General features: G+C 36.3%; 1 protein-coding gene and 1 non-coding gene across 9 annotated transcripts in view; both read right to left on the bottom strand.

The window, feature by feature from the left end:
- The window catches only part of BCAS3 (BCAS3 microtubule associated cell migration factor), a 579,738-nt gene that overhangs the window by 386,168 nt on the left and 169,200 nt on the right, over window positions 1-24,370 (bottom strand). For all 8 annotated transcript variants that reach the window (XM_043902888.1, XM_043902895.1, XM_043902891.1 and 5 more), the window contains exon 13: window positions 22,137-22,230. In XM_043902888.1, coding sequence (XP_043758823.1) covers window positions 22,137-22,230 — 94 coding nt within the window. The remainder of the gene's footprint in view (window positions 1-22,136; window positions 22,231-24,370) is intronic.
- On the bottom strand, window positions 13,273-13,379 carry LOC122695764. Its single transcript, XR_006341519.1, has one exon. It is a non-coding gene; the product is annotated as a U6 spliceosomal RNA (small nuclear RNA).

The raw sequence follows: 24,370 nt of genomic DNA on the forward strand, positions 1-24,370 counted from the left end.
AATGTAACAATTTTTATAATATAAAATATATCGTAATGTTTTTTTTTGGAAGAATTACTCTGTAACTCAAGGAAATAGTCTGTAGGGTCTTTAGTAATGTCCACCTTTTCATTCAGGATATTGAAATTTCATATCCTTTCTCTTTTTTTCTTGGTCAGTCTAGCTAGAACTTCTCAAAGAAACCATTATGGTGTCACTGGTTTTCTCTTTTCCATTTCACTGATTTATCTTCCTTCTCTTGCTATCATGACCATCTATTACTATTTCCTTCATTGCCCTTGCTTTAGTTTTATTTTCTATTTCTTCAAGTTTCTTAAAAGCTGAAGCTTAGATCACTGTGTCAGGAAGATATGTTGTTTAGTTTCCAAATGTTTGGGTATTTTCCAGTTATCATTCATATACTAATTTCAAGTTTAATTCCATTATGATAAGAAATTAAAGTTTGTTTTATGTCTCAGAACAACCTATCTTGCTAAGTGTTCCATGTACACCTGAACATTTGGTGTATTCTATCAGTGTAAATTAAGTTAATTGATAGCATTATTAGATCTTTAACATCCTTACTTGTTTGCCTACTTTTGTGTTCTATTATTGAGTAGAAGTTAACATCTCCAAGCATAAATATGGATATTTTTTTCAGTTATATAAGCTCCCTAAATTTTAGCCCTATTTTTTTAGGTTCATACAAATTTAGGATTGTTATGACTTCTTGGTGAATCACCTCTTTTATCATAATGTCCCATTTTGACCTTAGTATTTCCCTTATTCTGAAGCCAAGTTTCTCTGGTGTTAATATCACTACCTCAGCTTTGCTTTGATTGATGTATGCATAATATATAATTTTCTATTTACTTTCACAGTCAATATAATTATAAAATGACTCTGTTTTGGATAATAACTGGGGTTCAGTTTTGGGTTTTTTTTATTCCTATCTCAAACTTTTAATTAGTGTTTATAGATCGTTCACATTTAGTGTAACTTGTGGGAAAGGTTGGATTTACATCTACCATTTTGCTACTTTTTATTATTTTTCTGATTGTACCGTGTTTTTTTTCCCCCTTGATTTTTAAAAATTTTTACTTGCTATTGGAGTATAGTTGATTAACAATGCTATGTTAGTTTGAAGTGTACAGCAAAGTGATTCAGTTATACTTATACATGGATCTATTCTTTTTCAAGTCCTTTTCCCATTTAGGATTTTACAGAATATTGAATAGAGTTCTCTGTGTAATACAGTAGGTCTTTATTGGTTATCTCTTTTAAATTTCACCCTTGTTTTTACTTTTGCTTATTTATCTGCTCTTGCTTCCTTCCCTTTTTTAGATAATTTCACTATTTTTAATATCAAATTTTAATTCATCTACTGGTTTTACTGGTTGTTCCAGAAATTAAAATATACATATTAAAACATTTGTGTGTTTGTTAATATTCTGTCCAGAATATATTTGCTTTCTGTGAGAAAGAGAAACAAAATCCTATTTTGTAATTCTTAAAACTTCTTTGTTGAAAGAGTATCAAGCACCTATTGAAAGATAAAGTGGGCATTTATATGGGAAGATGAAGTATATATGAGTTTTCTATTTATTGGCTAACATATGGTACAGCTCCAGTCATTATATTTGATTAAAAAATAGGATATTAGATGCCAGTATCTCGGCTATTTCCAAGAGAATACATTTTAGATGATGAACTGTGTCATTTATTGAGACCTATAACAATTTATTTAACATTGCCACCCAGTCTGTGCATAGCTATCAGCATGAGGTCAATAAATACTGTTGTTATTCATACAATAAATTTCAAAGATTGGACATGTTCTTTTTTGTGGACAGTATTTCTTGACTCCTATTTTTTTGCTTACTTACATTAAGTCTGAATTATCACAATTCTACTACTATATTTTGACTCCACATTCCCACAACAAAATTATTTCTGCACATGAAAAACAATTCAGTGGAAACATAATTATGACAGGAAATATGATGCATTTGTATTTATAGCACAAATAGATTACTCATTCCCGAACATAAACTTCACTTTCTTTTATTAGTGTATCAATGATTTACTCATAATTAGCATTCACGTAGTAGTCCCTATTAGCCAAATCAAGACTGTTATTGTTTTGCATATAAAATATAATCACAAATAAAAACTTTTCAACATGCTCCTAGTTTTTCAAACTGGCATCAATACTTCTAACATGGAAAACAACTTCAAATTTTAAGAGAATTAGCCATTCAAAATTTATCCTGATTATCTTCTTGTATCCTGTCTCAAAAAGTTTTCTTCCACTTATTCACACAAATACAGCTTATATAACTCAGAAATAAGCCCAACTTTTTGACAAAACTTTAAAATAATTTTTTTAAAAACTTTATAGAGAGGAAAGGAGGAAATAGCTAGTGTAGTACTATACCAATAACGTGCTTCCTTTGAATTTATAATTTCCTCTTTTGCACACATTCTGCAGGAAGAAATGACAAGCTTTTTTTTTTTCTAGAAAACAAGTTAAAAAGCAGATATACATAAAAGGAAAAACTTGTACAGAGTAGACTGTGGCTTGAGAACTATTTATGCAGCATCAGAAGACTAAACCAGACTCCAGCCTGGCCATAAACTAAACCCACGCCCCAAATGAGGTGCCAAGCCACAAAAAGCATTTGCGTCATCTGGGAATACAAGGAAAAGAAGGACTTCTAATTATAGGGCCTGGAAGCGGAAGCCTAGAGTGATTAGCTGTTTAGGCGCTGCTGTATGTTTATCTGGAAGCTTCCTTTCCTTCACTCTCAACCTTAAGTTTGATAGATGAGCGCTAGCATTAGAGGGTGGGGACTAAAGCTGCTGATGGTACATGGCGTTCCCCAAAATCTGAGGTAGCTGAAGACTGAACATTAAGGCTTTTGTGGCCTCATAAGAACATAAGTCTTTTCAACTGGGCGTCAGCTGGTTAGCCCAAAAGGCAAAATTAAAGAGTAGCAAACCTCGACTGGGCATATGCTATAAAATCTTGGAAACCTGAGTAGGGATGTCTCTTCTGCCATATCCTATTTATAACACCTACCTAATTGTATGGTTCTTTATCACATGCACACATATGAACTGGAAGACAAATTACCAGCTTATTCACACTCTCCTCCAAAAACAGACATAACCACTGATATGTTAGGTCAAACGGAAATCTTTACAGGAATTCAGATTATCATCACTGAAAACTGTACATTTTAGTATTAATTATTGAAAATTTAATACTTTCCCATCAACACCTGTAGAGATGAAAACCTAAAAATTATTAAAGTTTGTAATTTGCAAACATCCTAACACCATTATTTAAATAATTACTTTCTTCCTTTCACTTTACATCACATGAAATTGTTACTGTTCTGAAGATATCTTTGGCCATACCCAAAGGCCACATCCAAAGACCATAATCAAGATAGACAGCATGTGAAAAAATTCCCTTCTGTCCACTTGCAGTCCACCCCCTCCTCATCATCTGGCTCCAACAACCACTGATTGACTTTCTGTCCTTACAAACTAATGGTGGTATTAATGGTAAAAAATCTGCCTGCCACCACAGGAGACATAGGTTTGATTTCTGGATCAGGAAGATCCCCTGGAGGAGGGACTGTGATGTCGGAGAAGACTCTTGAGAGTCCCTTGGACTGCAAGGAGACCAAACCAGTCAATCCTAAAGGAAATCAACCCTGAATATTCTTTGCAAGGACTGACGCTGAAGCTCCAATACTTTGACCACCTGATGCGAAGAAATGACTCAATGGAAAAGACCCTGATGCTGGGAAAGATTGAAGGCAGGAGGAGAAGGGGACAAAAGAGGATGAGATGGTTGGATGACATCACCAACTTGATGGACATGAGTTTGAGCAAACTCTAGGAGATAGTAAAGGACAGGGAAACCTGCTGTGTCCATGCGGTCACAAAGAGTTACACACGACTGAGTGACTGAACTGAACTGAGGTACATTTAATTTGATAAGAAACTGAGAAAATGTTTTTTCAAGGCAGCAGTATCATTTTACTTTCCCAAGAACTCCATAATTTTGCAACATTTGGTGTTGCTGATATTTTTTTTTTTTTTTTTGCTGATATTCTTAAATTTAATCACCTCAGTGAGTACTTGGTTGGTTTCTTATGGTTTAAAAATGCTACGCTCCTTGGTGATCAGTGATGCTAGGGTGCTAAACAGTTATTTACATATTTCCTTGACTTAACTGTCCAAATTCTTTGCTTAAATTGTTTCGTCTTCATTTTATATACATTAAAATTATATTTATATTACATTATAAAAATATTAATATATTTTTAATATATTAATATAATATTAATACCAGATATATACTCATAGCTTATATATCTCAGTTCATTTGCTTAACCATAAGTTTCCCAAGCAATGAAGACCAATCTGATGGTTTGTTTTTTTTGGTGTCTTATCTAAGAAATCCATCCTCTATGCCTCCTGGGTTACAATGATATAATCTTTACATTTTCTTTTTGAAGGTTTATAGTATTAGGTTTTAAATTAAGTGTATGATTGATTTTGAGTTAAATTTTTGTGTATGGTGTTAAGGAAAAGTTTTGCTGTTGTTCAGTAGCTAAGTTGTGTCCAATTTTTTGTGACCCCATGGACTGCAACATACCAGACTCCTCAGTCCTTCAACATCTCCCAGAGTTTGCTTAAATTCATGTCCACTGAGTCAGTGATGCTATCCAACCATCTCATCCTCTGCCACCCTCTTCTCCACCTGCCCTCAATCATTCCCCGTATCAAGCTCATTTCCAAGGAGTCAGCTCTTCATATCAGGTGGCCAAAGTACTGGAGTTTCAGCTTCAGCGTAAGTCCTTCCAATGATATTCAGGGTTGATTTCTTTTAGGGTAGACTCATTTGATCTCCTTTTGTCCAAGGGTCTTCTCCAGCACCACAACACCATCAATTCTTCAGCACTCAGCCTTCTTCATGGGCCAATTCTCACATCCATACATGATTACTGGAAAAACCAGTTTACTTTTCACCAAATGGATATTCCAGTTGTTCTAGGACCATCTGTTGAGAAAATCACGCTATCCCTATAGTGAATTACTTAACACTTTGGTCAAAAATCAAATCATTGTAAGAGTTTGATCAATTCCTGGTTTCTATTCCATCCATCTATGACTATATTTACCCAAAACCATCCTTTCTACATTACTAAATACTTATTTAAGAAAGTATATATTTAAGTCAGAAATTTAGGTAGTATCAGTTTTTTTAATTTATTCATCTTTTTCAAGATTGATTTGACTCTTTTATTTTAGATCCTTTGAATCTCCATATAATTTTAGAATAAGCTTCTGTTGATTGCTTCTGGTTTAAACATTCACTTTTTTTTTTTAAACATTCACTTTTAATAAAGTTAACTATTAGTGAACAATATTAACACAAAACTCTAATAGGATATCAAAGCACAAAAGTGATAAAATATCTTTATGAAAATGCTGTTTTCTCTCATAACTAAATATATGATTTTTCTTATCATACAATATTATAATCATCACAACATAGAGGTCACTAGGATGGTAAAAATGTACAATCTTTAGATAAAATAGTTATCTTGGGGACATTATTATGTACCAACACAATGCTATGGTCCTATACAGACACACATACACAAACACAAGAGCAGTACTAAATTAATGTCATAATCATTGCCACAAGTTCATAACAAAATACAATTTGAATGAAGGTTAACAGGAATTTGGTAGACAGATCAGTCTGCTTAGAGGACATATTTTATATATTGAGACTGTAAGATTTAATTTGAAAGGTAAGTTTGGAAATTTAGGAATTTCCAAAGGAATGCCATTCAATGCACTTCAGAGATGCATGAAAACACAAACTTTAAATTTTCCGGATGGAGCTTATACAGAGGTGGATATGTGTGTGTGTGTGTGTGTGTGTAGAAATTCACCAAGCTATACACTTAAGATTTGTGCACACAATCTGTATCATATAATTACAGCTCAAGAAAAATGAAGATGAACCGAAACAATAACAAATATGAGGGAACGAGATAATTTTTATGGCTTTATCTAGAGCAAAAGAAGAGAGAGATGATAAGATGCTAAATAGAGCAGTTAGAAAGTTAAAACTCCACCCCTATAAGTAGAAAAAAAGACACACCAAAAAATAAACAGAAAACATAGCAGTCACAGAGGGATGTATGTGAAATGACAATACATAGTAAGGAGTCAAGAAAGACGTCTACAAGTCTCAGATGTGCAACTTGGCCAAATGATGGTCAAAGCACCATTATTCATGAATTCCACTTTGTATACATGAAAATACAACAGATTTAGTTCAGAGTTCTAGCAGGGGAGATCAGAAACTATGTAACATATAACAATTAGATGGAAGATAAAACTGGGTCATCACTTGGCACTTTTACTTTAGGAATATTTGCAAATGTAGCAAATATTTTTCTTAGCCCATCAGAAAGATATGATTTGAAAAGAAAGAATAACAACAATAAAAAGAACAATCAAAAACTTCCCATGAAATAATCAAAGGTATGGCATGCGAGTGGGGGTAACCTAGTTTATTTTTGATTAAATAATAATATTATTTCTTCTATGCTGTTGGTATGACTTTGTTTAGATTATATTTATTAAGTTTGAGTTCAGGTCAGTTGCTCAATCGTGTCCGACTCTTTGTGACCCCAAGAAGCGCAGCACGCCAGGCCTCCCTGTCCATCATCAACTCCCGGAGTCCACCCAAACCCATGTCCATTGAGTCAGTGATGCCATCCAACCATCTCACTCTCTGTCATCCCCTTCTCCTCCCGCCCTCAATCTTTCCCAGCATCAGGGTCTTTTCAAATGAGTCAGCTCATTGCATCAGGTGGCCAAAGTATTGGAGTTTCAGCTTCAAAATCAGTCCTTCCAGTGAACACCCAGGACTGATCTCCTTTAGGATGGACTGGATGGACTAACTGCAGTCCAAGGGACTCTCAAGAGTCTTCTCCAACACCACAGTTCAAAAGCATCAATTCTTCAGTGCTCAGCTTTCTTTATAGTCCAACTCTCACATCCATACATGACCACTGGAAAAACCATAGCTTTGTTGGCAAAGTAATGTCTCTGCTTTTTCATATGCTGTCTAGGTTGGTCATAACTTTCCTTCCAAGGAGTAAGCGTCTTTTAATTTCATGGCTGCAATCACCATCTGCAGTGATTTTAGAGCCCCAAAAAATAAAGTCAGCCACTGTTTCCCCATCTATTTGCCATGAAGTGATGGGACCGGATGCCATGATCTTAGTTTTCTGAATGTTGAGCTTTAAGCCAACTTTTTCACTCTCCAAGTTTGAGTGGACTGATGTTTTTGTTTTCTTTTTCATCTTCCATTCCTAAATTCATTCCCCATTGCCATCCTTTCCGCACCATAAGTACCCATCATATTGAATTTAATAACTTTCTTTGAAATGTATTTATCGTTGAAAATTTTTCACAGTACTGGTCAAATATATATATATATATATATATATATATATATATATATATAAAATATGTATAGACAGAGTGTTAGTCACTCAGTCATGTCCAACTCTGTGTGACTCCATGGACTGCAGCCCGCAAAACTCTCCTGTCCATGGGATTCTCTAGGCAAGAATACTGGAGTAGGTTGCCATTCCCTTCTCCAGAGGATTTTCCCAACCCAGGAATCAAACCCTGGTATCCTGAATTGCAGGCAGATTCTTTACCATCTGAGCCACAAGTGAGGCCTCCAATATGTATATACATATATTTAATATGTGGCAAGGCTATGGTATTTCCAGTGGTCATGTAGGGATGTGAGAGTTGGACTGTGAAGAAAGCTGAGCACTGAAAAATTGGTGCTTTTGAACTGTGGTGTTGGAGAAGACTCTTGAGAGTCCCCTGGACTGCAAGGAGATCTAGCCAGTCCATCCTGAAGGATATCAGTCCTGGGTGTTCACTGGAAGGACTGATGCTGAAGCTGAAACTCCAATACTTTGGCCACCTCATGCGAAGAGTTGACTCATTGGAAAAGACCCTGATACTGGGAGGGACTGGGGGCAGGAGGAGAAGGGGACAACAGAGGATGAGATGGCTGGATGGCATCACTGACTCGACGGACATGAGTTTGAGTAAACTCCGGGAGTTAGTGATGGACAAGGAGGCCTAGCGTGCTGTGCTTCATGGGGTCACAAAGAGTTGGACACGACTGAGCGACTGAACTGAACTGAACTGAACTGAACTGAATATATGGCAAGAATACAGACCAAGGTGAACGAGGAAACAAGTAAGCCTGAAGCTGGGGAAGGGCCAGAGTGGAAGAGTGGAAAGGAGAAGGGACAATGATATTCAAGTGCTTAACCATTTTAAAGTTGTCCTGATAAGCAAAAGTTCAATTCAACCTTGGCTACTTCGCCTGTATCTACTTGGTTATAGACATCCTTTTTTACTGTTTTCAAAAGTTAATACTGGATCTAATATAATACTTGCAGCTGCAGTGTTATGGGCATTTATATTTACCTCACATTTTTACATGGTAGGTATGCCACTGTATGTATTCACATCTTTCATTAATTCATTCAGTATTAACTGAGTACCTTTGCTATGGCCACTGCATGTATTCACATCTTTCATTAGTTCATTCAGTATTAACTGAGCCACTGTATATATTCACATCTTTCATTAGTATGAAAGATGCCATTGTATGTATTCAGTGTCTTCATCTTTCACTAGTTCATTCAGTATTAACTGAGCACCTTTGCTGTGGCAGTGGTGATAGCGAAGGAGCAGGGTTCCTTCTTACTGATGGGCATTCAGAATCCAGGGCTGCATTAGGTCTTTCATAGACCCTGGACATTTTTGCCTTCATTGGCCCCCTCTTCCATGAAAAAAACTATTTTATGACTACAGTTGCTGGTTTAAATGTATATTATGGATATTAAGGCATTCCATTTAAAGTTTATATATATATTTGCATTTAAAAGGAATTAAACATTTTGGTGGGACCCTAAAGTGACTGTGGGCATGGTGCCTACTGTACTTTATGGCAAATCACACCTGAAAAATTCCCTCTGACTCTCATATAAGCCCAGTGCCACAATGAATGTAGAGCAAACACAACAAATTCTTCAAGGAGTAACCCATTACGTGAGTAAAAGATATCACTTTACAAGATGAAAAGACAAGAGAATAACTACAGACTTCTAATGGAAACATCCCCATGTCAGGGTCGGGGAGGAGGCAATAAACTCTTCAAGCTGCTTTTGCATTGCTAGTGATAGAGTGTAAGTGACTAACCTAAAACTGTCAGGTGAGAGGGAAAATCTAAAGCCACCCAAGTCTATAAATTGAGAAGACACTGTAAATGTTAACAAAAATCAAGACAAGGTATTTTTCTGACCACTTGCTACGATCAATGGGGAAAACTGCAAAAAAAAAAACAAAAAAAAAAACCCAACTTTAAATGATTAACCCAAGACCACCAGCACCTTTCAATATATAGCATTTAAATAACCAGAAAAATGCCAAGTCTGTTAAAGATGCAGCCAAGCATTCAGAGGGGTTCATGTTTAATCTACTTTACTAGAGACCCAACATTCATTTTCCTCTTATTAATGGATGGAAAAGCAATTTCCCTGCCAAGGAAGGGTAATTATTTAAAACGTGGATGTGTTGCCCTTCACAGCTCTAGGCTACTCAGCTGGCAGAAGTAACGCCTCTAGAAAGCAGATCAATTATTTACTGAATTAAAGACAACAGGTCTGTGTGAGAAACATCAGGCCACACTGCAGAGAGCTGAGAATTTCTTATGTTTCTAATTTCTAATCTGATTAATTAAAAAATACATATCTTCTTTGATGTCAAATGTCATGAAACTAATAATATTCCCATCTAGAGTACCAAGTCACAAAAATGTAACATAGTTTCCACAAGATACTTTTAATTTCAATATTAATTATGTGTGATATGCACCTGCATTTAATATAATTTGCATCATGGAACAATCCCACAATTGAGGGAGGGAGACAATTTTTGTTCAAATCAGAAATTGGAAATAAGTTGGTTTTATTCAAGAGACGACTAAGTACATTAAATTAATCCCTTATCACGGCCCTGATTATGTTGTTGTTGTTCAGTCGGTCAGTTATGTCTGACTCTTTGTGACCCATGGATTGCAGCATGTCAGGCTTCCCTGTCCTTCACTATCTCACTCAGTTTATTCAAATTCAAACCACTGAGTCTGTGATGCCATCCAGCCATCTCATCCTCTATTGCCCACTTTTCCTCCTGCCCTCAATCTTTCCCAGCATCAAGGTCTTTTCTAATGAGTCAGCCCTCCCATCAGGTGACCAAAGTATTGGAGCTTCAGCAACAGTCCTCATAATGAATACTCAGAACTGATTTCCTTTAGGATTGACTGGTTTGATCTCCTTACTGTCCAAGGGACTCTCAAGAGTCTTCTCCAACACCACAGTTCAAAAGCATCAATTTTTTGATGCTCAGCTTTCTTTACGGTCCAACTGTCACATCCATACATGACTACTAGAAAAACCATAGCTTTGACTAGACGACCTTTGTCAGCAAAGTACTGTCTCTGCTTTTTAATATGCTGTCTAGATTTGTCATAGCTTTTCATCCAAGGAGCAAGTGTCTTTTAATTTCACGGCTGCAGTCACCATCTGCAGTGATTCTAGAGCCCTAGAAAATAAAGTCTGCCAATGTTTCCACTTTTTCCCCACCTACTTGCCATGAAGTGATGGGACCGAATGCCATGATCTTAGTTTTCTGAAAGCTGAGTTTTAAGCCAGCTTTATCACTCTCTTTTTTCACCTCATCAAGAGGTTCTTTAGTTCCTCTTTGCTTTCTGCCACTAAAGTGGTATCATCTGCATATCTGAGGTTGTTGATATTTCTCCCAGCAATCTTGATTCCAATGTGTGCTTCACCCAGCCCAGCATTTCACATGATGTCCTCTGCATAGAGGTTAAATAAGCAGGGTGACAATACACAGCCTTGATGAACTCCTTTCTCAATCTTTAACCAGTCGGTTGTTTCACACCCAGTTCTGACTGTTAATTCTTGACCTGTATACAGGTTTCTCAGCAGGGAAGTAAGGTGGTCTGGTATTCCCATCTTTTTAAGAATTTTCCAGTTTGTTGTGATCCACACAGTCAAAGGCTTTAGCGTAGTTAATGAAGCAGATGTTTTTCTGGAATTCCTTGCTTTTTCTATGATCTGTTGGATGTTGATGATCCAATGGATGTTCCTCTGCTTTTATAAATCCAGCTTGTACATATGAAAGTTCTCAGTTCACATACTGCTGAAGCCTAGCTTGAAGGAGTTAGAGCATTATCTTGTTAGCATGTGAAATGAGTGCTATTATACAGCAGTTTGACCATTTTTTTGGCATTGCCCTTGTTTGAGATTGCAATAAAAACTGACCTTTTCCAGTCCTGTAGCCACTGTTGAGTTTTCCAAATTTGCTGGCATATTGAGTGGAGCATTTTAACAGCTTCATCTTTTAGGATTTTAAATAGCTCAGCTGGAATTCCATCATCCCCCCTAGTTTTGTTCATAGTAATGTTTCCTAATGCCCAACTGACTTCACACTCCAGGATGTCTGGTTCTAGTTGAGTGACCACACCATTGTAGTTATCTGGGTCATTAATACCCTTGTTGTACAGTTCTTCTGTGTATTCTTGCCACCTCTTCTTAATCTCTTCAGCTTCTGTTAGGTCCCTACCATTTCTGTCCTTTATTGAGCCCATCTTTGCATGAAATGCTCCCTTGGTAACTCCAATTTTCTTGAAGAGATCTCTAGTCTTTCCCATTCTATTGCTTTCCTCTATTTCTTTGCACTGTTCACATAAGAAGGCTTTCTTATCTCTCCTCTCTATTCTCTTGAATGTTACATTCAGTCAGTTGGGTATATTTTCCTTTCTCCTTTGCCTTTCAGTTCTCTTCTTTTCTCAGCTATCTGCAAGGCCTCCTCAGACCACTTTGCCTTCTTTCATTTCTTTTCCTTTGAGATGATTTTGGTCACCGCCTCCTGTACCTGGTGGCTCAGACTATGATAAAGAATCTGCCTGTAATGGAGGGGACCCAGGTTTGATCCCTGGGTCGGGAAAATCCCCTGGAGAAGGAAATGGTTACCTACTCTAATATCCTTGCCTGGCAAATCCCATGGACAGTGAAGCTGGTCGACTACAATCCATGGGGTCGCAGAGTCAGACACGACTGAGCAACTAACACTTCCAAGATTATAAAGACAGATAAGACAACCAATTAATGTAACTACTCAATGTACACTTACTATCAACTATGTGAAAATTACCAGGCTAATAATATCTGGGAATGAAATAAAAGCATACCTCTAACAGAAAACATGTTGAAAGGATATTCTAGATGAGTGTAAATAAATTAAAAACTAGGATGAGGGAGGTTAACAAAAATACAACAACAACAGTTAATATTTATTAAGGTCTCACTATACTTAAGGTATTGTTTTAAATGACAATACAGCCCTCATTTTATTGATGAGGAAACGAAAGTACTGGGAGTGATCCAAGCAGATTAACTAACTTGCCCTATTCAGTAGCCAGGTGAAGGGGGGACATGGTATCTTACATAGGGTCAGGTAAGTTTTCCCAAAATGATACTTAAGATGGGAGTCAAGAGACAATACGGCTTCCTTGGTGGCTCAGATGGTAAAGAACTACCTGTTATTCGGGGGAACCCAGATTAGATCCCTGACTCGGGAAGATGCTCTAGAGAAGGGAATGGCTACCCACTCCAGTATTCTTGCCTGGGAAATCCCATGGACAGAGGAGCCTCGTGGCTCCTTTGCAACCCCAAAGAGTCAGACGCAATTGAACAACTAACACTTTCAAGAGATAAATAAGAGGCATGGAAATGAGGGTTCCAGGCAGAGGTAAAATGATGTAACATGTTTAAGGAGCTGAAAAATAACTAGAATGGCCAAATATGGGAGGAAACATGTCGATCAGGTTGAAGCGGTAAACTTGTGCCATGCTGTAATACTTTTAGACAATACACTCAATAATAATAAAGTTTTCAAAAAATGTTTGTATCATTAACATTTAACATTTCTTACAAAACATTTGAATACCTTAAAATGGAAGTCATCATGGAATATGATACAACAATCATAGTTGAACAGAATAACCTAGAATTGGGCTGGGATCAAATAAGACTTTTTTTTTTTTTCTTTTCTTTTTTTTTTTCTCTTAAAAATATGGAACGCTTCACGAATTTGCGTGTCATCCTTGCGCAGGGGCCATGCTAATCTTCTCTGTGTCGTTCCAATTCTAGTATATGTGCTGCCGAAGCGAGCACCAAATAAGACTTTTTAAAAACAAGAGTAACTAAATGATTCTCATACATATGGTTATAGAATAAATGTCTGTATAGCCCCTAAATTCCTGTAATGAAATGCCAGAAACCTAGTGTGGTTTTATGTGGAGTTGGGGGTGGGAGTTATACATGGAGTGGGGTGGGGGGGTTATCTATGGAAGTAATTAAGTTTACAAGAGGTCATATGGGTGAGGCCCTGAGGTGAGAGCATTAGTGTCCTTGTAAGAAGAGACACCACAGAGATAGCTTTTTTTTTTTTTTAGACATAGCTTTCTTTCTCTCTCTCCCTGCTCCCTTGCATCAAGGAAAGGCCATGTGAGGACAGGTTAAGAAGGTGGCCATTCGTTAGTGATGAAGAAAGACCTCAGGAGAAACTATCAGCCAAACCTTGATCCTGGACTTCCGGCTTCAAACACTCTGAGGAAAGAGATTTCTGTTGTTTAAGCCACCGAGTCTATGGTATTGCCTTCTGGCAGCCTGAGCTAATACATGTTCACAGGTTATTGTCTAAACCACGTATCATAGAGAGCATTTTACATGCTCAAGTGACCAGTAAATAGGCTTTGGGGCTGGATTTATAAAATCAAAAGAGGCTGTTATTCTTGCTCTATGAGAAACTGATGAAAAACCAAATCAAAGTTATAAAAATATACTACTGAAAAGCAAGTTCAATACAAAGTAAGTCAAAGTAGCTGCACTCACATTGAGCAGAAAAGAAGGAAAAAGAGTTCAAACAGGTGAGGGTAAGGAGAACTCAGTAACCTTTTGAATAATTTTCAGGAGCTCCATTTGAGCATGTGACAGATCAGAATACTGCTTCCACAAAAATACAACTCTGTACCCAATTAATCAAGAGAGTTAAGATTAATAACACCAAAAGCTTTGAACAAAGAGAGCTGACAGTTGCTGAAAGAAGAAACTATCAAATTTAGTTGAAATAGTCCTCAAAATTATGGGCAAAATACAGGTGCTGACAGTCAGAAAAATGCTAAAAGAAGTCATCTTCATCACAGAAACCAGAAATAGCCAACAGAAGTGTGTCACTTAGGAAAGTACAAAAGTAATTCAAAGGAAGAAGGATAGTATCTTGGAAAAAATGATGAAGTAGTGAAAAATAGGGACCACCATAACCTAAACCTGATACACTATACAAAAAAATAACACAAAGGTGATCAGAAATTTAAATATAAATGTGAAACTAAAATCCTGTTAGAAAATTATAGGAGAAAATCCTTGCGCCCCACCCAGACTGGCAACCATTTCTTAGACCTGAACACAAAATCACTACTAACAAAACTTTAAAAATGCATTTGACAAAAAGTAAAGACTTTTGCTCTGCAAAAGACCCTATTAAAAAGATAAAAGGAAAAACTTCTCGCCGGGAAAAAAGATTTCCACATCACATATCTTACAGAGGATCCATAAAATAGCAAATGATGAGACAACCAAATGCTGGCCAAGGATGCAGAGAAACCATGTCGAGAGGAGTAAAGGAAAGTTTGAGAACAATGTCTCACCAAGTAGGGGACATCAATAAAGAGATAACATTATAAAAAGAAACAAACACAAATCTGGAGTTGAAAAGTACAATGCTGAAATGAAAAATTCAATAAAGGGGCCCAAAGAGAAAATTTAAATAGCAGGAAGAAGTCAACTGAAATTATCCAGAATGAGAGAAAAAAAAAATGACGAAAAATGAACAGAGCCTTTGAGATCTATGGGAGGTAAATGTACAGGAGTCCCAGAAGGAAAGAAGAAGGGGAAAGAGACAGAAAGAAACAATGACTGAGAAGACCCAAATTTCATGGGGAACATTTAGGACAGCGAAACTATTTTGTATGATACTATAATGGTAGGTACATGTCAATATTAATTTCACAAACCCACAGAAAATACAACACCAAGCGTGAACCCTAACATAAACTATGGACGCTGGTTGATGATGGTGTGTCAGTGTGGGTTCATCAGTTGTAAGAATATGATCACTGTCAGGTGGAAGGTGGAAAGTGTGGGGACTGTATGTGTGTGGGTGTGGCATGTGGGCGGAGAGGGAGAAGGCAGAAATACGAGAGCTCTCTGTACTTTCCATTCAATTTTGCTGTGGACCTAAAAGCGCTCTAAAAAATAAAGTTTATTAATTAAAAAAATAAGCTCCCTAGAAAATGTTACTCATGGTGTATCTAAATAATTGAAAGCAACAAACTTACACCACCCATATTGAAGCTGCCCTGATCTAAGCACCAGGTCTCTCTGGCACTTCTAAACAAATCATAAATGTTGCCATTAAAATATTTGTTTTAATTCAGGACTCAGAGTCACAGCTAATAAACAAGAATGGGAAGGAGAAATTGAAAAACAAACTGAATGCAGCTGCTGAACTAAAAGTTTCACAACTCTATTTAACAGTATCCCCTAATTTCTTTTCTGAATAGGTTCCACACAAGGCCGAACTGCACGCCACCCAGTCAAGCAATCTACATTTTCTCCTTAATTCACTTTGCAGTGTTTTTCCATCATGTAAATTGTTTTTAAAATTTCTCAGGAGTTAGACAGCATTCCTGGTTTAAATCCTGGATTTTGATATCCAGGACATTTTAATACTCTTTGATCTAAAGATAAGCCTCTCTAAATAAAAATGTTTAACAGTGAGATATATACAAGTAAACTAGTTAGAGAAAATCAGGTTTACCAACAAAAGACAAGCAATCAACTTTTCTTATCTGTTTTGTTTCACATACTTTTCTAAGTGAACTTCCCTATACTTTTCTAAGTAGTACCAATAAGTACTACTCTTATTATTGGCCACATTACAGACCCAATGAGAAGATCTTAAACCAGATAGAGAAAAACTTGCTGAAGATAAATAAATTTTGAAATATATATTGGATCCATGTAAGGAAAAACTGGGGTGTTACTGGAAGATCCACAAGTTATATTTTAAAAGGGCCAATTTAATTTAAAAAAAATGTGTGGTATGGGCCATTTGTTAGATGCCATTGTGCGTCCATGCTGAGTGTGCTAAGTCACTTCAGTCATTCCACCTCTTTATAGAGAACTTAAATCTTGATAGAAAATACATTTGATCTCCCCCAAATATTTTTTAAGTGTTACAAAAATAATTGCAGAGGAAAACAATTACTAAGGTATTTACAAACAGCAGAGAAGCCTCTTGACTCAAGTATTTTGTACCTATGAATGTCTCAGTCCAAGAGTGTTAGAATAAACCAAGAAATATGATACAGAAATTAAACAAGCAAAATAAAATGTCACCTAGTGAGAGGAGCTGGATAACAGGTAGCCACAGCTGAGCCCAAAGCCTTTCTCCAAGAAGCTGTTCAGCTACTGAATAGCTAAAACAAAATCAAGACTTTCAAATCATTGAGAACTGAATATTTTATACATACACTTGTTCATATCAAGCAATAAAATTCATATTCTGAACAGCAAAAATACTCAGGAATAAACAGTAAATAATTAAGATGAACTGTAAGCAATGGCATGAAATCTGTGCCTATCAGCTTCTATAGAAGATTCTGCAGACCAATTTTCTGAGTGCTTGCTGAATTATGAACCCACCATTTCATTCAAACTTTTAAACAGATACAAAGCAGTAATAAACTGATCAGTCCACTGTACACAGCCTTTACTTCAAAATCTATGCCAGCCGTGCCATATTTTTCTTGCCTCATTCATTCAACTAATATTTATGTATTTACTAGGGACTGAATCATTATTTCCTAACGAATCATCTTTTGGCTCCCGTTTAGAACTGGCTTTCTTTTGAAGAACTTTCCCCAAAAGCAAAATACCAAGTTAATATTCAGAATCTCCTAGCATTCTGTCCTTGTTCCACAAAGGACTTGTCTTCCTTTTTTCTTTTTTTTTAAAGTCCCTATTCCACCAGCAGACTCCATAAGCAGGGACTGAACCAGGCACTGTGAATGAAGTCTAGCTTCCGATGTGTTTAGTTGAAACAAGTGAAAGCATAAATGGGCCCATAAACATTTTAGTGCCATGAAAATTTTCAGCAATATGATGAAGCCTAAGAACCTCTTTCTCAGAATATTTTTTAAAGACAAGGTAAAATACTTAGGGTTATTAACATTGACATGCAGTAGAATATATGTTTTATTAATAGTAATATGTTAAAATACAGGCTCTGCCATGATTTTGAACCATAAGCATTAATTAGAGAATTATATAAATACATCAAAATGGTATGAAAATACCCATTATTTATATTACAAATTCACAAAAAAAGCTAATATTTCAGTAGCTTATTGTACATATTGATAAGTGAAAGAATTTTCATTAAAGGTTAAAGAAAGCAGCTTAGACAGTAAAGATTTTGCCTGTAGTACAGCAGACCTGGGTTGGATCCTTGGGTTGGGAAGATCTCCTGGGGAAGGGCATGGCAACCCACTCCAATATTCTTGCCTGGAGAATCCCATGGACAGAGAAGCCTGGTGGGCCACAGTCCATGGGGTCACAAAGAGTCAGACATGACTGAGGGACTAACACTTTCACTTTTCACTTTCAGTAAAGAAAATAAAGATGCGATTTTTTCCCTAAGTTCACATAACTCTCTAAATATTCTCCATGGACCTCTCAGACCCAGGTTAAGAAGCTGTATTTTGGATTTAAGAAGAAATGTAAGAGATCCTAAAACTCATAAAATATCAAGGCTTCCCTGGTGGTCCAGTGGTTAAGAACTCGCCTGCTAACGTAGGGAACATGGGTTCAGACTCTGGTCTGGGAAGACCCCACATGCCGAGGGGCAACTATGCCTGTGTGCCACAATTACCGAGCCTCAACCTAGAGCCCGTGGGCCACAGCTACTGAAGTCCGCACGCCCTAGAGCCCGTGCTCCTCAACAAGAGGAGCCACCACAATGAGAAGACACAACCACAACCAGAAGGGAGCCCTCTCTCTGCACCTCGAGAAAGCACACACGCAGCAACAAATGCCCAGAGCAGCCAAATAAATAAATTTTTAAAGAATACTAACAAGTCTCATAAAATTCTCTTTCTTCCAAGAAATTACAAGATTCGGCGTGAGACTGAATAAAGATAAAACAGTGCAAAAACGTCGATTTACATGCGTTGAATCATTACACACCAAAGGAAAGATCAGTCACAGAAATAACTGATGCTGGACTTCATTAAAGTTAAATACTTTGATCTTCGAAAACCACTTAAAGAGAATGAGAAAACAAATCACAGGCTTGGAGAAAATATTTATAGAACACGTATCTGATATAGGACTGTTATCTAAAACATACAAAGAACACTTAAAATTCAACAATCAAAAAACCAACAAACCAATTTAAAAATGGACAAAAGATACAGACTGCTCAGTAAATAATATATACAGATGACAAATAAAGTATGATACAACAGAATATTATTCAATGCTAAAAAGAAATGAGCAATATAGGCATGAAGAGACACAGGAGACTTGAACGCACATTAGTAAGTGAAAGAAGCCGATGTGAAGTGGCTAATCGTGTAACACTCCAACTATATGGCATTCTGAAACTACGGAAAGAGAAGAAAGATCAGTGGTTGTCAGGAATTGAGAGGAGGAGGAATGAACAGGCAGAGCAACAGGGATTTGGCTCAACTGTTCAAACTGTTCTGTGAGGTACTATTATGATGGATTCTTGCTGCTGTCACCGTTCAGTCACTAAGTCACGCCAACTCTGCGACCCCATGGACTGCTGCCCACCAGGCTCCTCTGTCCGTATACTTCCCAAGTAAGAACCAGTGCTGGGGTGGGTTGCAATTTCCTTCTCCAGGCGATCTTCCCAACCCAGGGATCAAACCCATGTCTCCTACATTGGTAGGTGGATTCTTTACCACAGAGCCACCAGGGAAGCCCTTATAATGGCGGCTACATGTCATTATCTATCAAAACCTTGAATGTGCAACACCAAGAGTGAATCCTAATATAAACTGGAACAGACAGGTTAGCAAATATTTAAAGAAATGATTACTGCAAGATAAATTATACAGCTATACAATTAACATGCTAGGAACACAGAAAAGTATAGGACCTACTACACAGCCGAGGGAATTATATTCAATATCTTGTAATGACCTACACTAGAATCTGAAAGAGAATATATATATTATACAACTGAATAATTCTCCTGTGTACCTGAAACACTGTAAACCAACTATACCTCAATAAAAAAATAAAATAAAATTTTAAGTATAAACATAAACAATTTTAACCTTTCCATTAAAACATAAATTTGGGAGGTAAAACAGAAATCAAATGGCAAATGTAGAACAAAACCATGAAATCACAGAAATCTATGGTCTTCTAGAACCAACTGCTACACAATGACAGAGGTAACTACAATATGCTCTAAGTCATATAAGTTGTTTTTATAACAATGGAGATTCATAGACAGGAAAAAACACAGCTTCAAATGTCCGAAGCATCCCAACTCTGGCCATATGAAACATAGATTAACACAAAGGAGATCTGACATAACAGATGGCCTATCAAAAATGAGTCATACTGGTTACTCTAAGAAGAGTACTATAAGTGACATAACTTCCAGATTGTTTGTTCAAATTCAACTTAAATCCCACAACATTCAGAGCATTTCAATAAATCTTTGTCTTCATTAATTAAATCTATGCACTGATCAACAATTACTATAAAATCTTCCTCTCCATTGAACATGGCTAATTCAGAGGAGGAAGATTACTCAAATATTATCCTCTTATGATCATTCTTGATCTGAAAAGATGAAAAGGAGGAAAAAGATGGGTCTTTCCATCAGTTTTAACTAATATTCTGCAGAATAAGAAATGGCAGTCTCCTCAGACCCACCAAGCAAGGAAAAGTTCACAAACTAATGAAGACTATTTCAGCTCTGAAAGCATCAGAGCAATTTTATCTTTTATTCATAATCAAAGTGCTTTTAAAATAAGGCCACTGGAGTGAAATTCCACCACTGGAAGTATTAAACCAACTCCTAACTATGAAAATTGGTAGTTAAAGAGGAAGTATTACATATTTACCCTGCCTTTTACATCCAGGAAAACTGTGGCTCATTTCTGCTTAATAAGAGAAAACTTTCTTTAAATAGAGTTAACAGAAGTTAATCAATGCTGAAAAGATGAGAGAAAAACCACCATTCTATAGCCTTCAATGTATAATAACAAAACCATTTAGTAAAAAGTTGTTTCAGAAATGAGACCAGGGGCTTCCCTGCTGGCTCCATGGTAAAGAATCCACCTGACGATACAGGAGACACAGGTTCGATACCTGGTTTGGGAAGATCCCACGTGCCACAGAGCAACTAAGCCAGTGCGCCACAACTACTGAGCCTGTATTCTAGAGCCTGGGAACCGCAACCACTGACGCCCACGAGCCTAGAGCCCGTACTCTGCAACGGGAGAAGCCACTGCAATGAGAAACCCGTGCCCCAACCCACTGCAACTAGACAAAAGCCTGTGCAGCAACGAAGGCCCAGCACAGCCAAAAGTTAAATAAATAAATTATTAAAAAAAAAAAAAAAGAAAGCAAGAAATGAGGCCAAAATAACACTCTGCACTTGCTAATCTCCACGTGAGAACCTATTTTCAAAATATAAACATTTGATGGTCACTAACTTATTCATGTGATCAAATGTGGTATCATAAATTACAAGACAGCCTGATATAATGTGTCTCCTGCTAGGATGAAAGGATGTAGACAACAATATATAGGAAGTTTGAAAAAAATAATCTTCAGGCCTGAATGTATTTAAAAGTCTTTAAGGAAAAAAAGAAAAACATTATTATAATGAAAAAATATGTGACAAATGCAGAATTTGGACAAGATAATTAGTCTGGACACTGCAACTTGGGGGTGGGGGGTGGGAAGGTGAAAGCTATAAATTGGATTAAAAAGAGCTAAAGAGATAAACTGGAGATGGAAATGGCAACCCACTCCAGTATTCTTGCCTGGAGAATTCCATAGACAGAAGAGCCTAGTGGGCTACAGTCCATGGACTCGCAAAGAGTCGGACACGACTGAGCGACTTCACTCACTCACAAAGAGACATAAAACATAAAGGAGTAAACTTTAATTAGATCTTGATTTGAATCAGTTAGAAAACTCATTATTGAACTCATTTCTCATTGGGAAATTTTAAATTATGACTTGGATTTTAGATAATACAATGTGTTACTTTTCTGAACATAATATACTATTTGGTTACAAAGTACAAGCAGGGCCTTACTCTTAGAAAATGTAGGCTTAATTTGTAGTTGGTGAAATGTCATCACATATGTAATTTACATTCAAACGGTTTAGCAAAATACATACGCACACATTATATAAAATGGGAAGACTTGTTTAATCAACATGACATGTCATTGTACTGTTTAAAAGAAACATGTAGTTACAGAGAAAATGCCACTCACATACATAAGTAGTTTCGAATATTAAAGTCCTTACCTTATAACACAGAAATAAATGTAATTCAACAGCACTGTTTATGTATCTATTATTTGTTTATATATCTATTATTTATTTTTACCACTCAATCACAACTTTACTCAGTAAAATTAGTCTTTATAGGGTTTCTAAATTTTTAGTATAAATTCATTCATTCAATAATCACTGAAAACTACTTACTTATGTCATATACCCTAACACATATATTTCATATTTTCCATTTCCAAAAAATTGGGTAGAAAACTCATACTATAAATAGGGGCAAGGGGAAGGACATACCACTCGTATTAAAAGCCATACAGCACACTGGTTTTTCATGAGCAGGGAAATGGGCCACGATGCCATCACTGTCAGAGTCCTCGCTCACAAGCACCTTTACAGAAAGGAAGAAGACAAACGGAAGTTAACTAATTGCCAACCTTGAAGATACACACCACCACTACATCCTGACCAAGTAACAGGCTTCCGCTACATTTGACGATTATTCTTCATAATACAAGGTGAGAATGCCACTTCAGAAATAAGGGAAAGATGTAAAACGCCCCCAGCGAATCAATCATATAACCTCTAAAAACAACTGGTTGACCTGACTGCAGATGACAATGATTTCTTCAAGCTTCAGTTCAGAAAAAATGAAAAGCCTAAAATCAGCTCTACACAGCTTTATCTAAAAATAGGAATAGGAGTTCTTATTGTGTTATGGTCTGCTGAAAAACTCTTGCCCATGACTGGAACAGAACAGCAAAAAAACAAAAAACCCACCACAAGTTAAATACAAACAGGCATATATATATTAGGGGAATGAACAAATATTTTTTACTTAAAGTATAAACACTGTGGTCTTTAACCTCTAGTTTTTAGACAGACACAACACTTCTTTGAAAATACTACCAGTAGAACAGGCAGTTTGGTATGTCAAATTCATTCCCCTTCATTTTCTTATAAGCATATCGAAATATAATTTACATTCCATACAATCTGCCTATTGAAAATGCACTATTCAATGATCCCGAGAGAAAAAAGCTTTAAAATAGCATGTATTCATTTTGCAAAGCAAGCAATTAACTCAATAAATTAAAACTTTTACATAACTAATGTTACAAAGGGAACACCTACTATACCAATATTGCATCATGATATTCAGACAAAGAATTTAATCCAAAGTAATCCAGGAAAGCAGTCCTACACTGGCAAGGTTAATTTTTCTTTTAGACTTAAAAAGCTTTACAGGGGTATAATTTACATTCAATAAAAGTTACTTATTTTATGTTTACAAGTCAATATTTTTAGATAGTACTGTTACAACAATTCATTATATAGAAATGTCTGATTTGTCATCCTTTCCCTCTCTTTAGGGATTAGGATTAATGCTTTAATTTTCTTGCCTTATTGTTCTAGCTAGAACCTGCAATTCAGTCAAGCTGCAGATTGTCAAATTTTTTGTCTATAGGTCTTTTTTTTATTACCACTATAACCATTTTTAAGTATTTAGTTCAGTACTGTCAAATATATTCACATTGTTAACAGATTTCTAGAACTTTTTCACCTTGCAAAACTTAAATTCTATACCCACTAAACACTAAGTCTTCTTTTTCCCTCCTCCCACCCTTAGTGACCACCTTTCAACTTTGTTTCTATGCTTTGACTATTTTAGAAATTCAAAATAAAAGGAAAAATTTTGTATTTGTACCTTTGCGACTGGCTTATTTCCCTTAGCACAATGGCCTCAAAGTTTATCAACACTGTAACATGTTAGAAGATTTCCTTCTTTTTAAAGGTTATGTAATGTTATTACACTGTGTGCATGTGTGTGAATGTATATGTGTGTGTATATATATGTGTGCATGTATATATAATGTATATGTGTATATATGTATATATATACACACACATATATACATTTCTCTTTATCCATTTACCTGGTGGTGGACATCTGGATAGCGTCTACCTCCTGGGTACTGTGAATAATGCTACAATGAACATGGATGTGTAAATATCGCTTCAAGATCCTGCTTTGAATTATTTTGCATATAAAGATGGAAGTAACTCTATTTTCAATGTTTTTAGAAAGTTTCATGCTGATTTCCATAATGGCTGTACCATTGTATATTCCCACCAAAAGTTCCCAAGGGTGCCAACTTCTCCCCATGTTTGACAACACTGTTATTTTCTGTTCTGTTGATAGTGGTCATCACCTGATAGGTGGGAGGTGATACCTCACTGTGGTTTTGATTCACTAATGATTAGAGATGTTGAGAATTTATTCATATGTTTATTGGACATGCCGACATCTTCTTTGGAGAAGTGTCTTGATTCAAGTTCTATGCTCATTTGTTAATTTTTTTTCTAATTGTCAAGTTGCAGAAATTCCTTATACTATATATTAACTCCTTATCAGATATATGATTTACCATGATTTTCTTCCACCCCATAGGTTGCCTTTTCACATGGCTATTTCCTTTTAGGCACAGAACTTTTAAAGTTTGATGTAGTTCTATTTGTCTATTTTTTAC

The sequence above is a fragment of the Cervus elaphus genome, chromosome 5 (assembly GCF_910594005.1).
Source record: "Cervus elaphus chromosome 5, mCerEla1.1, whole genome shotgun sequence".
Lineage (NCBI taxonomy): Eukaryota > Metazoa > Chordata > Mammalia > Artiodactyla > Cervidae > Cervus > Cervus elaphus.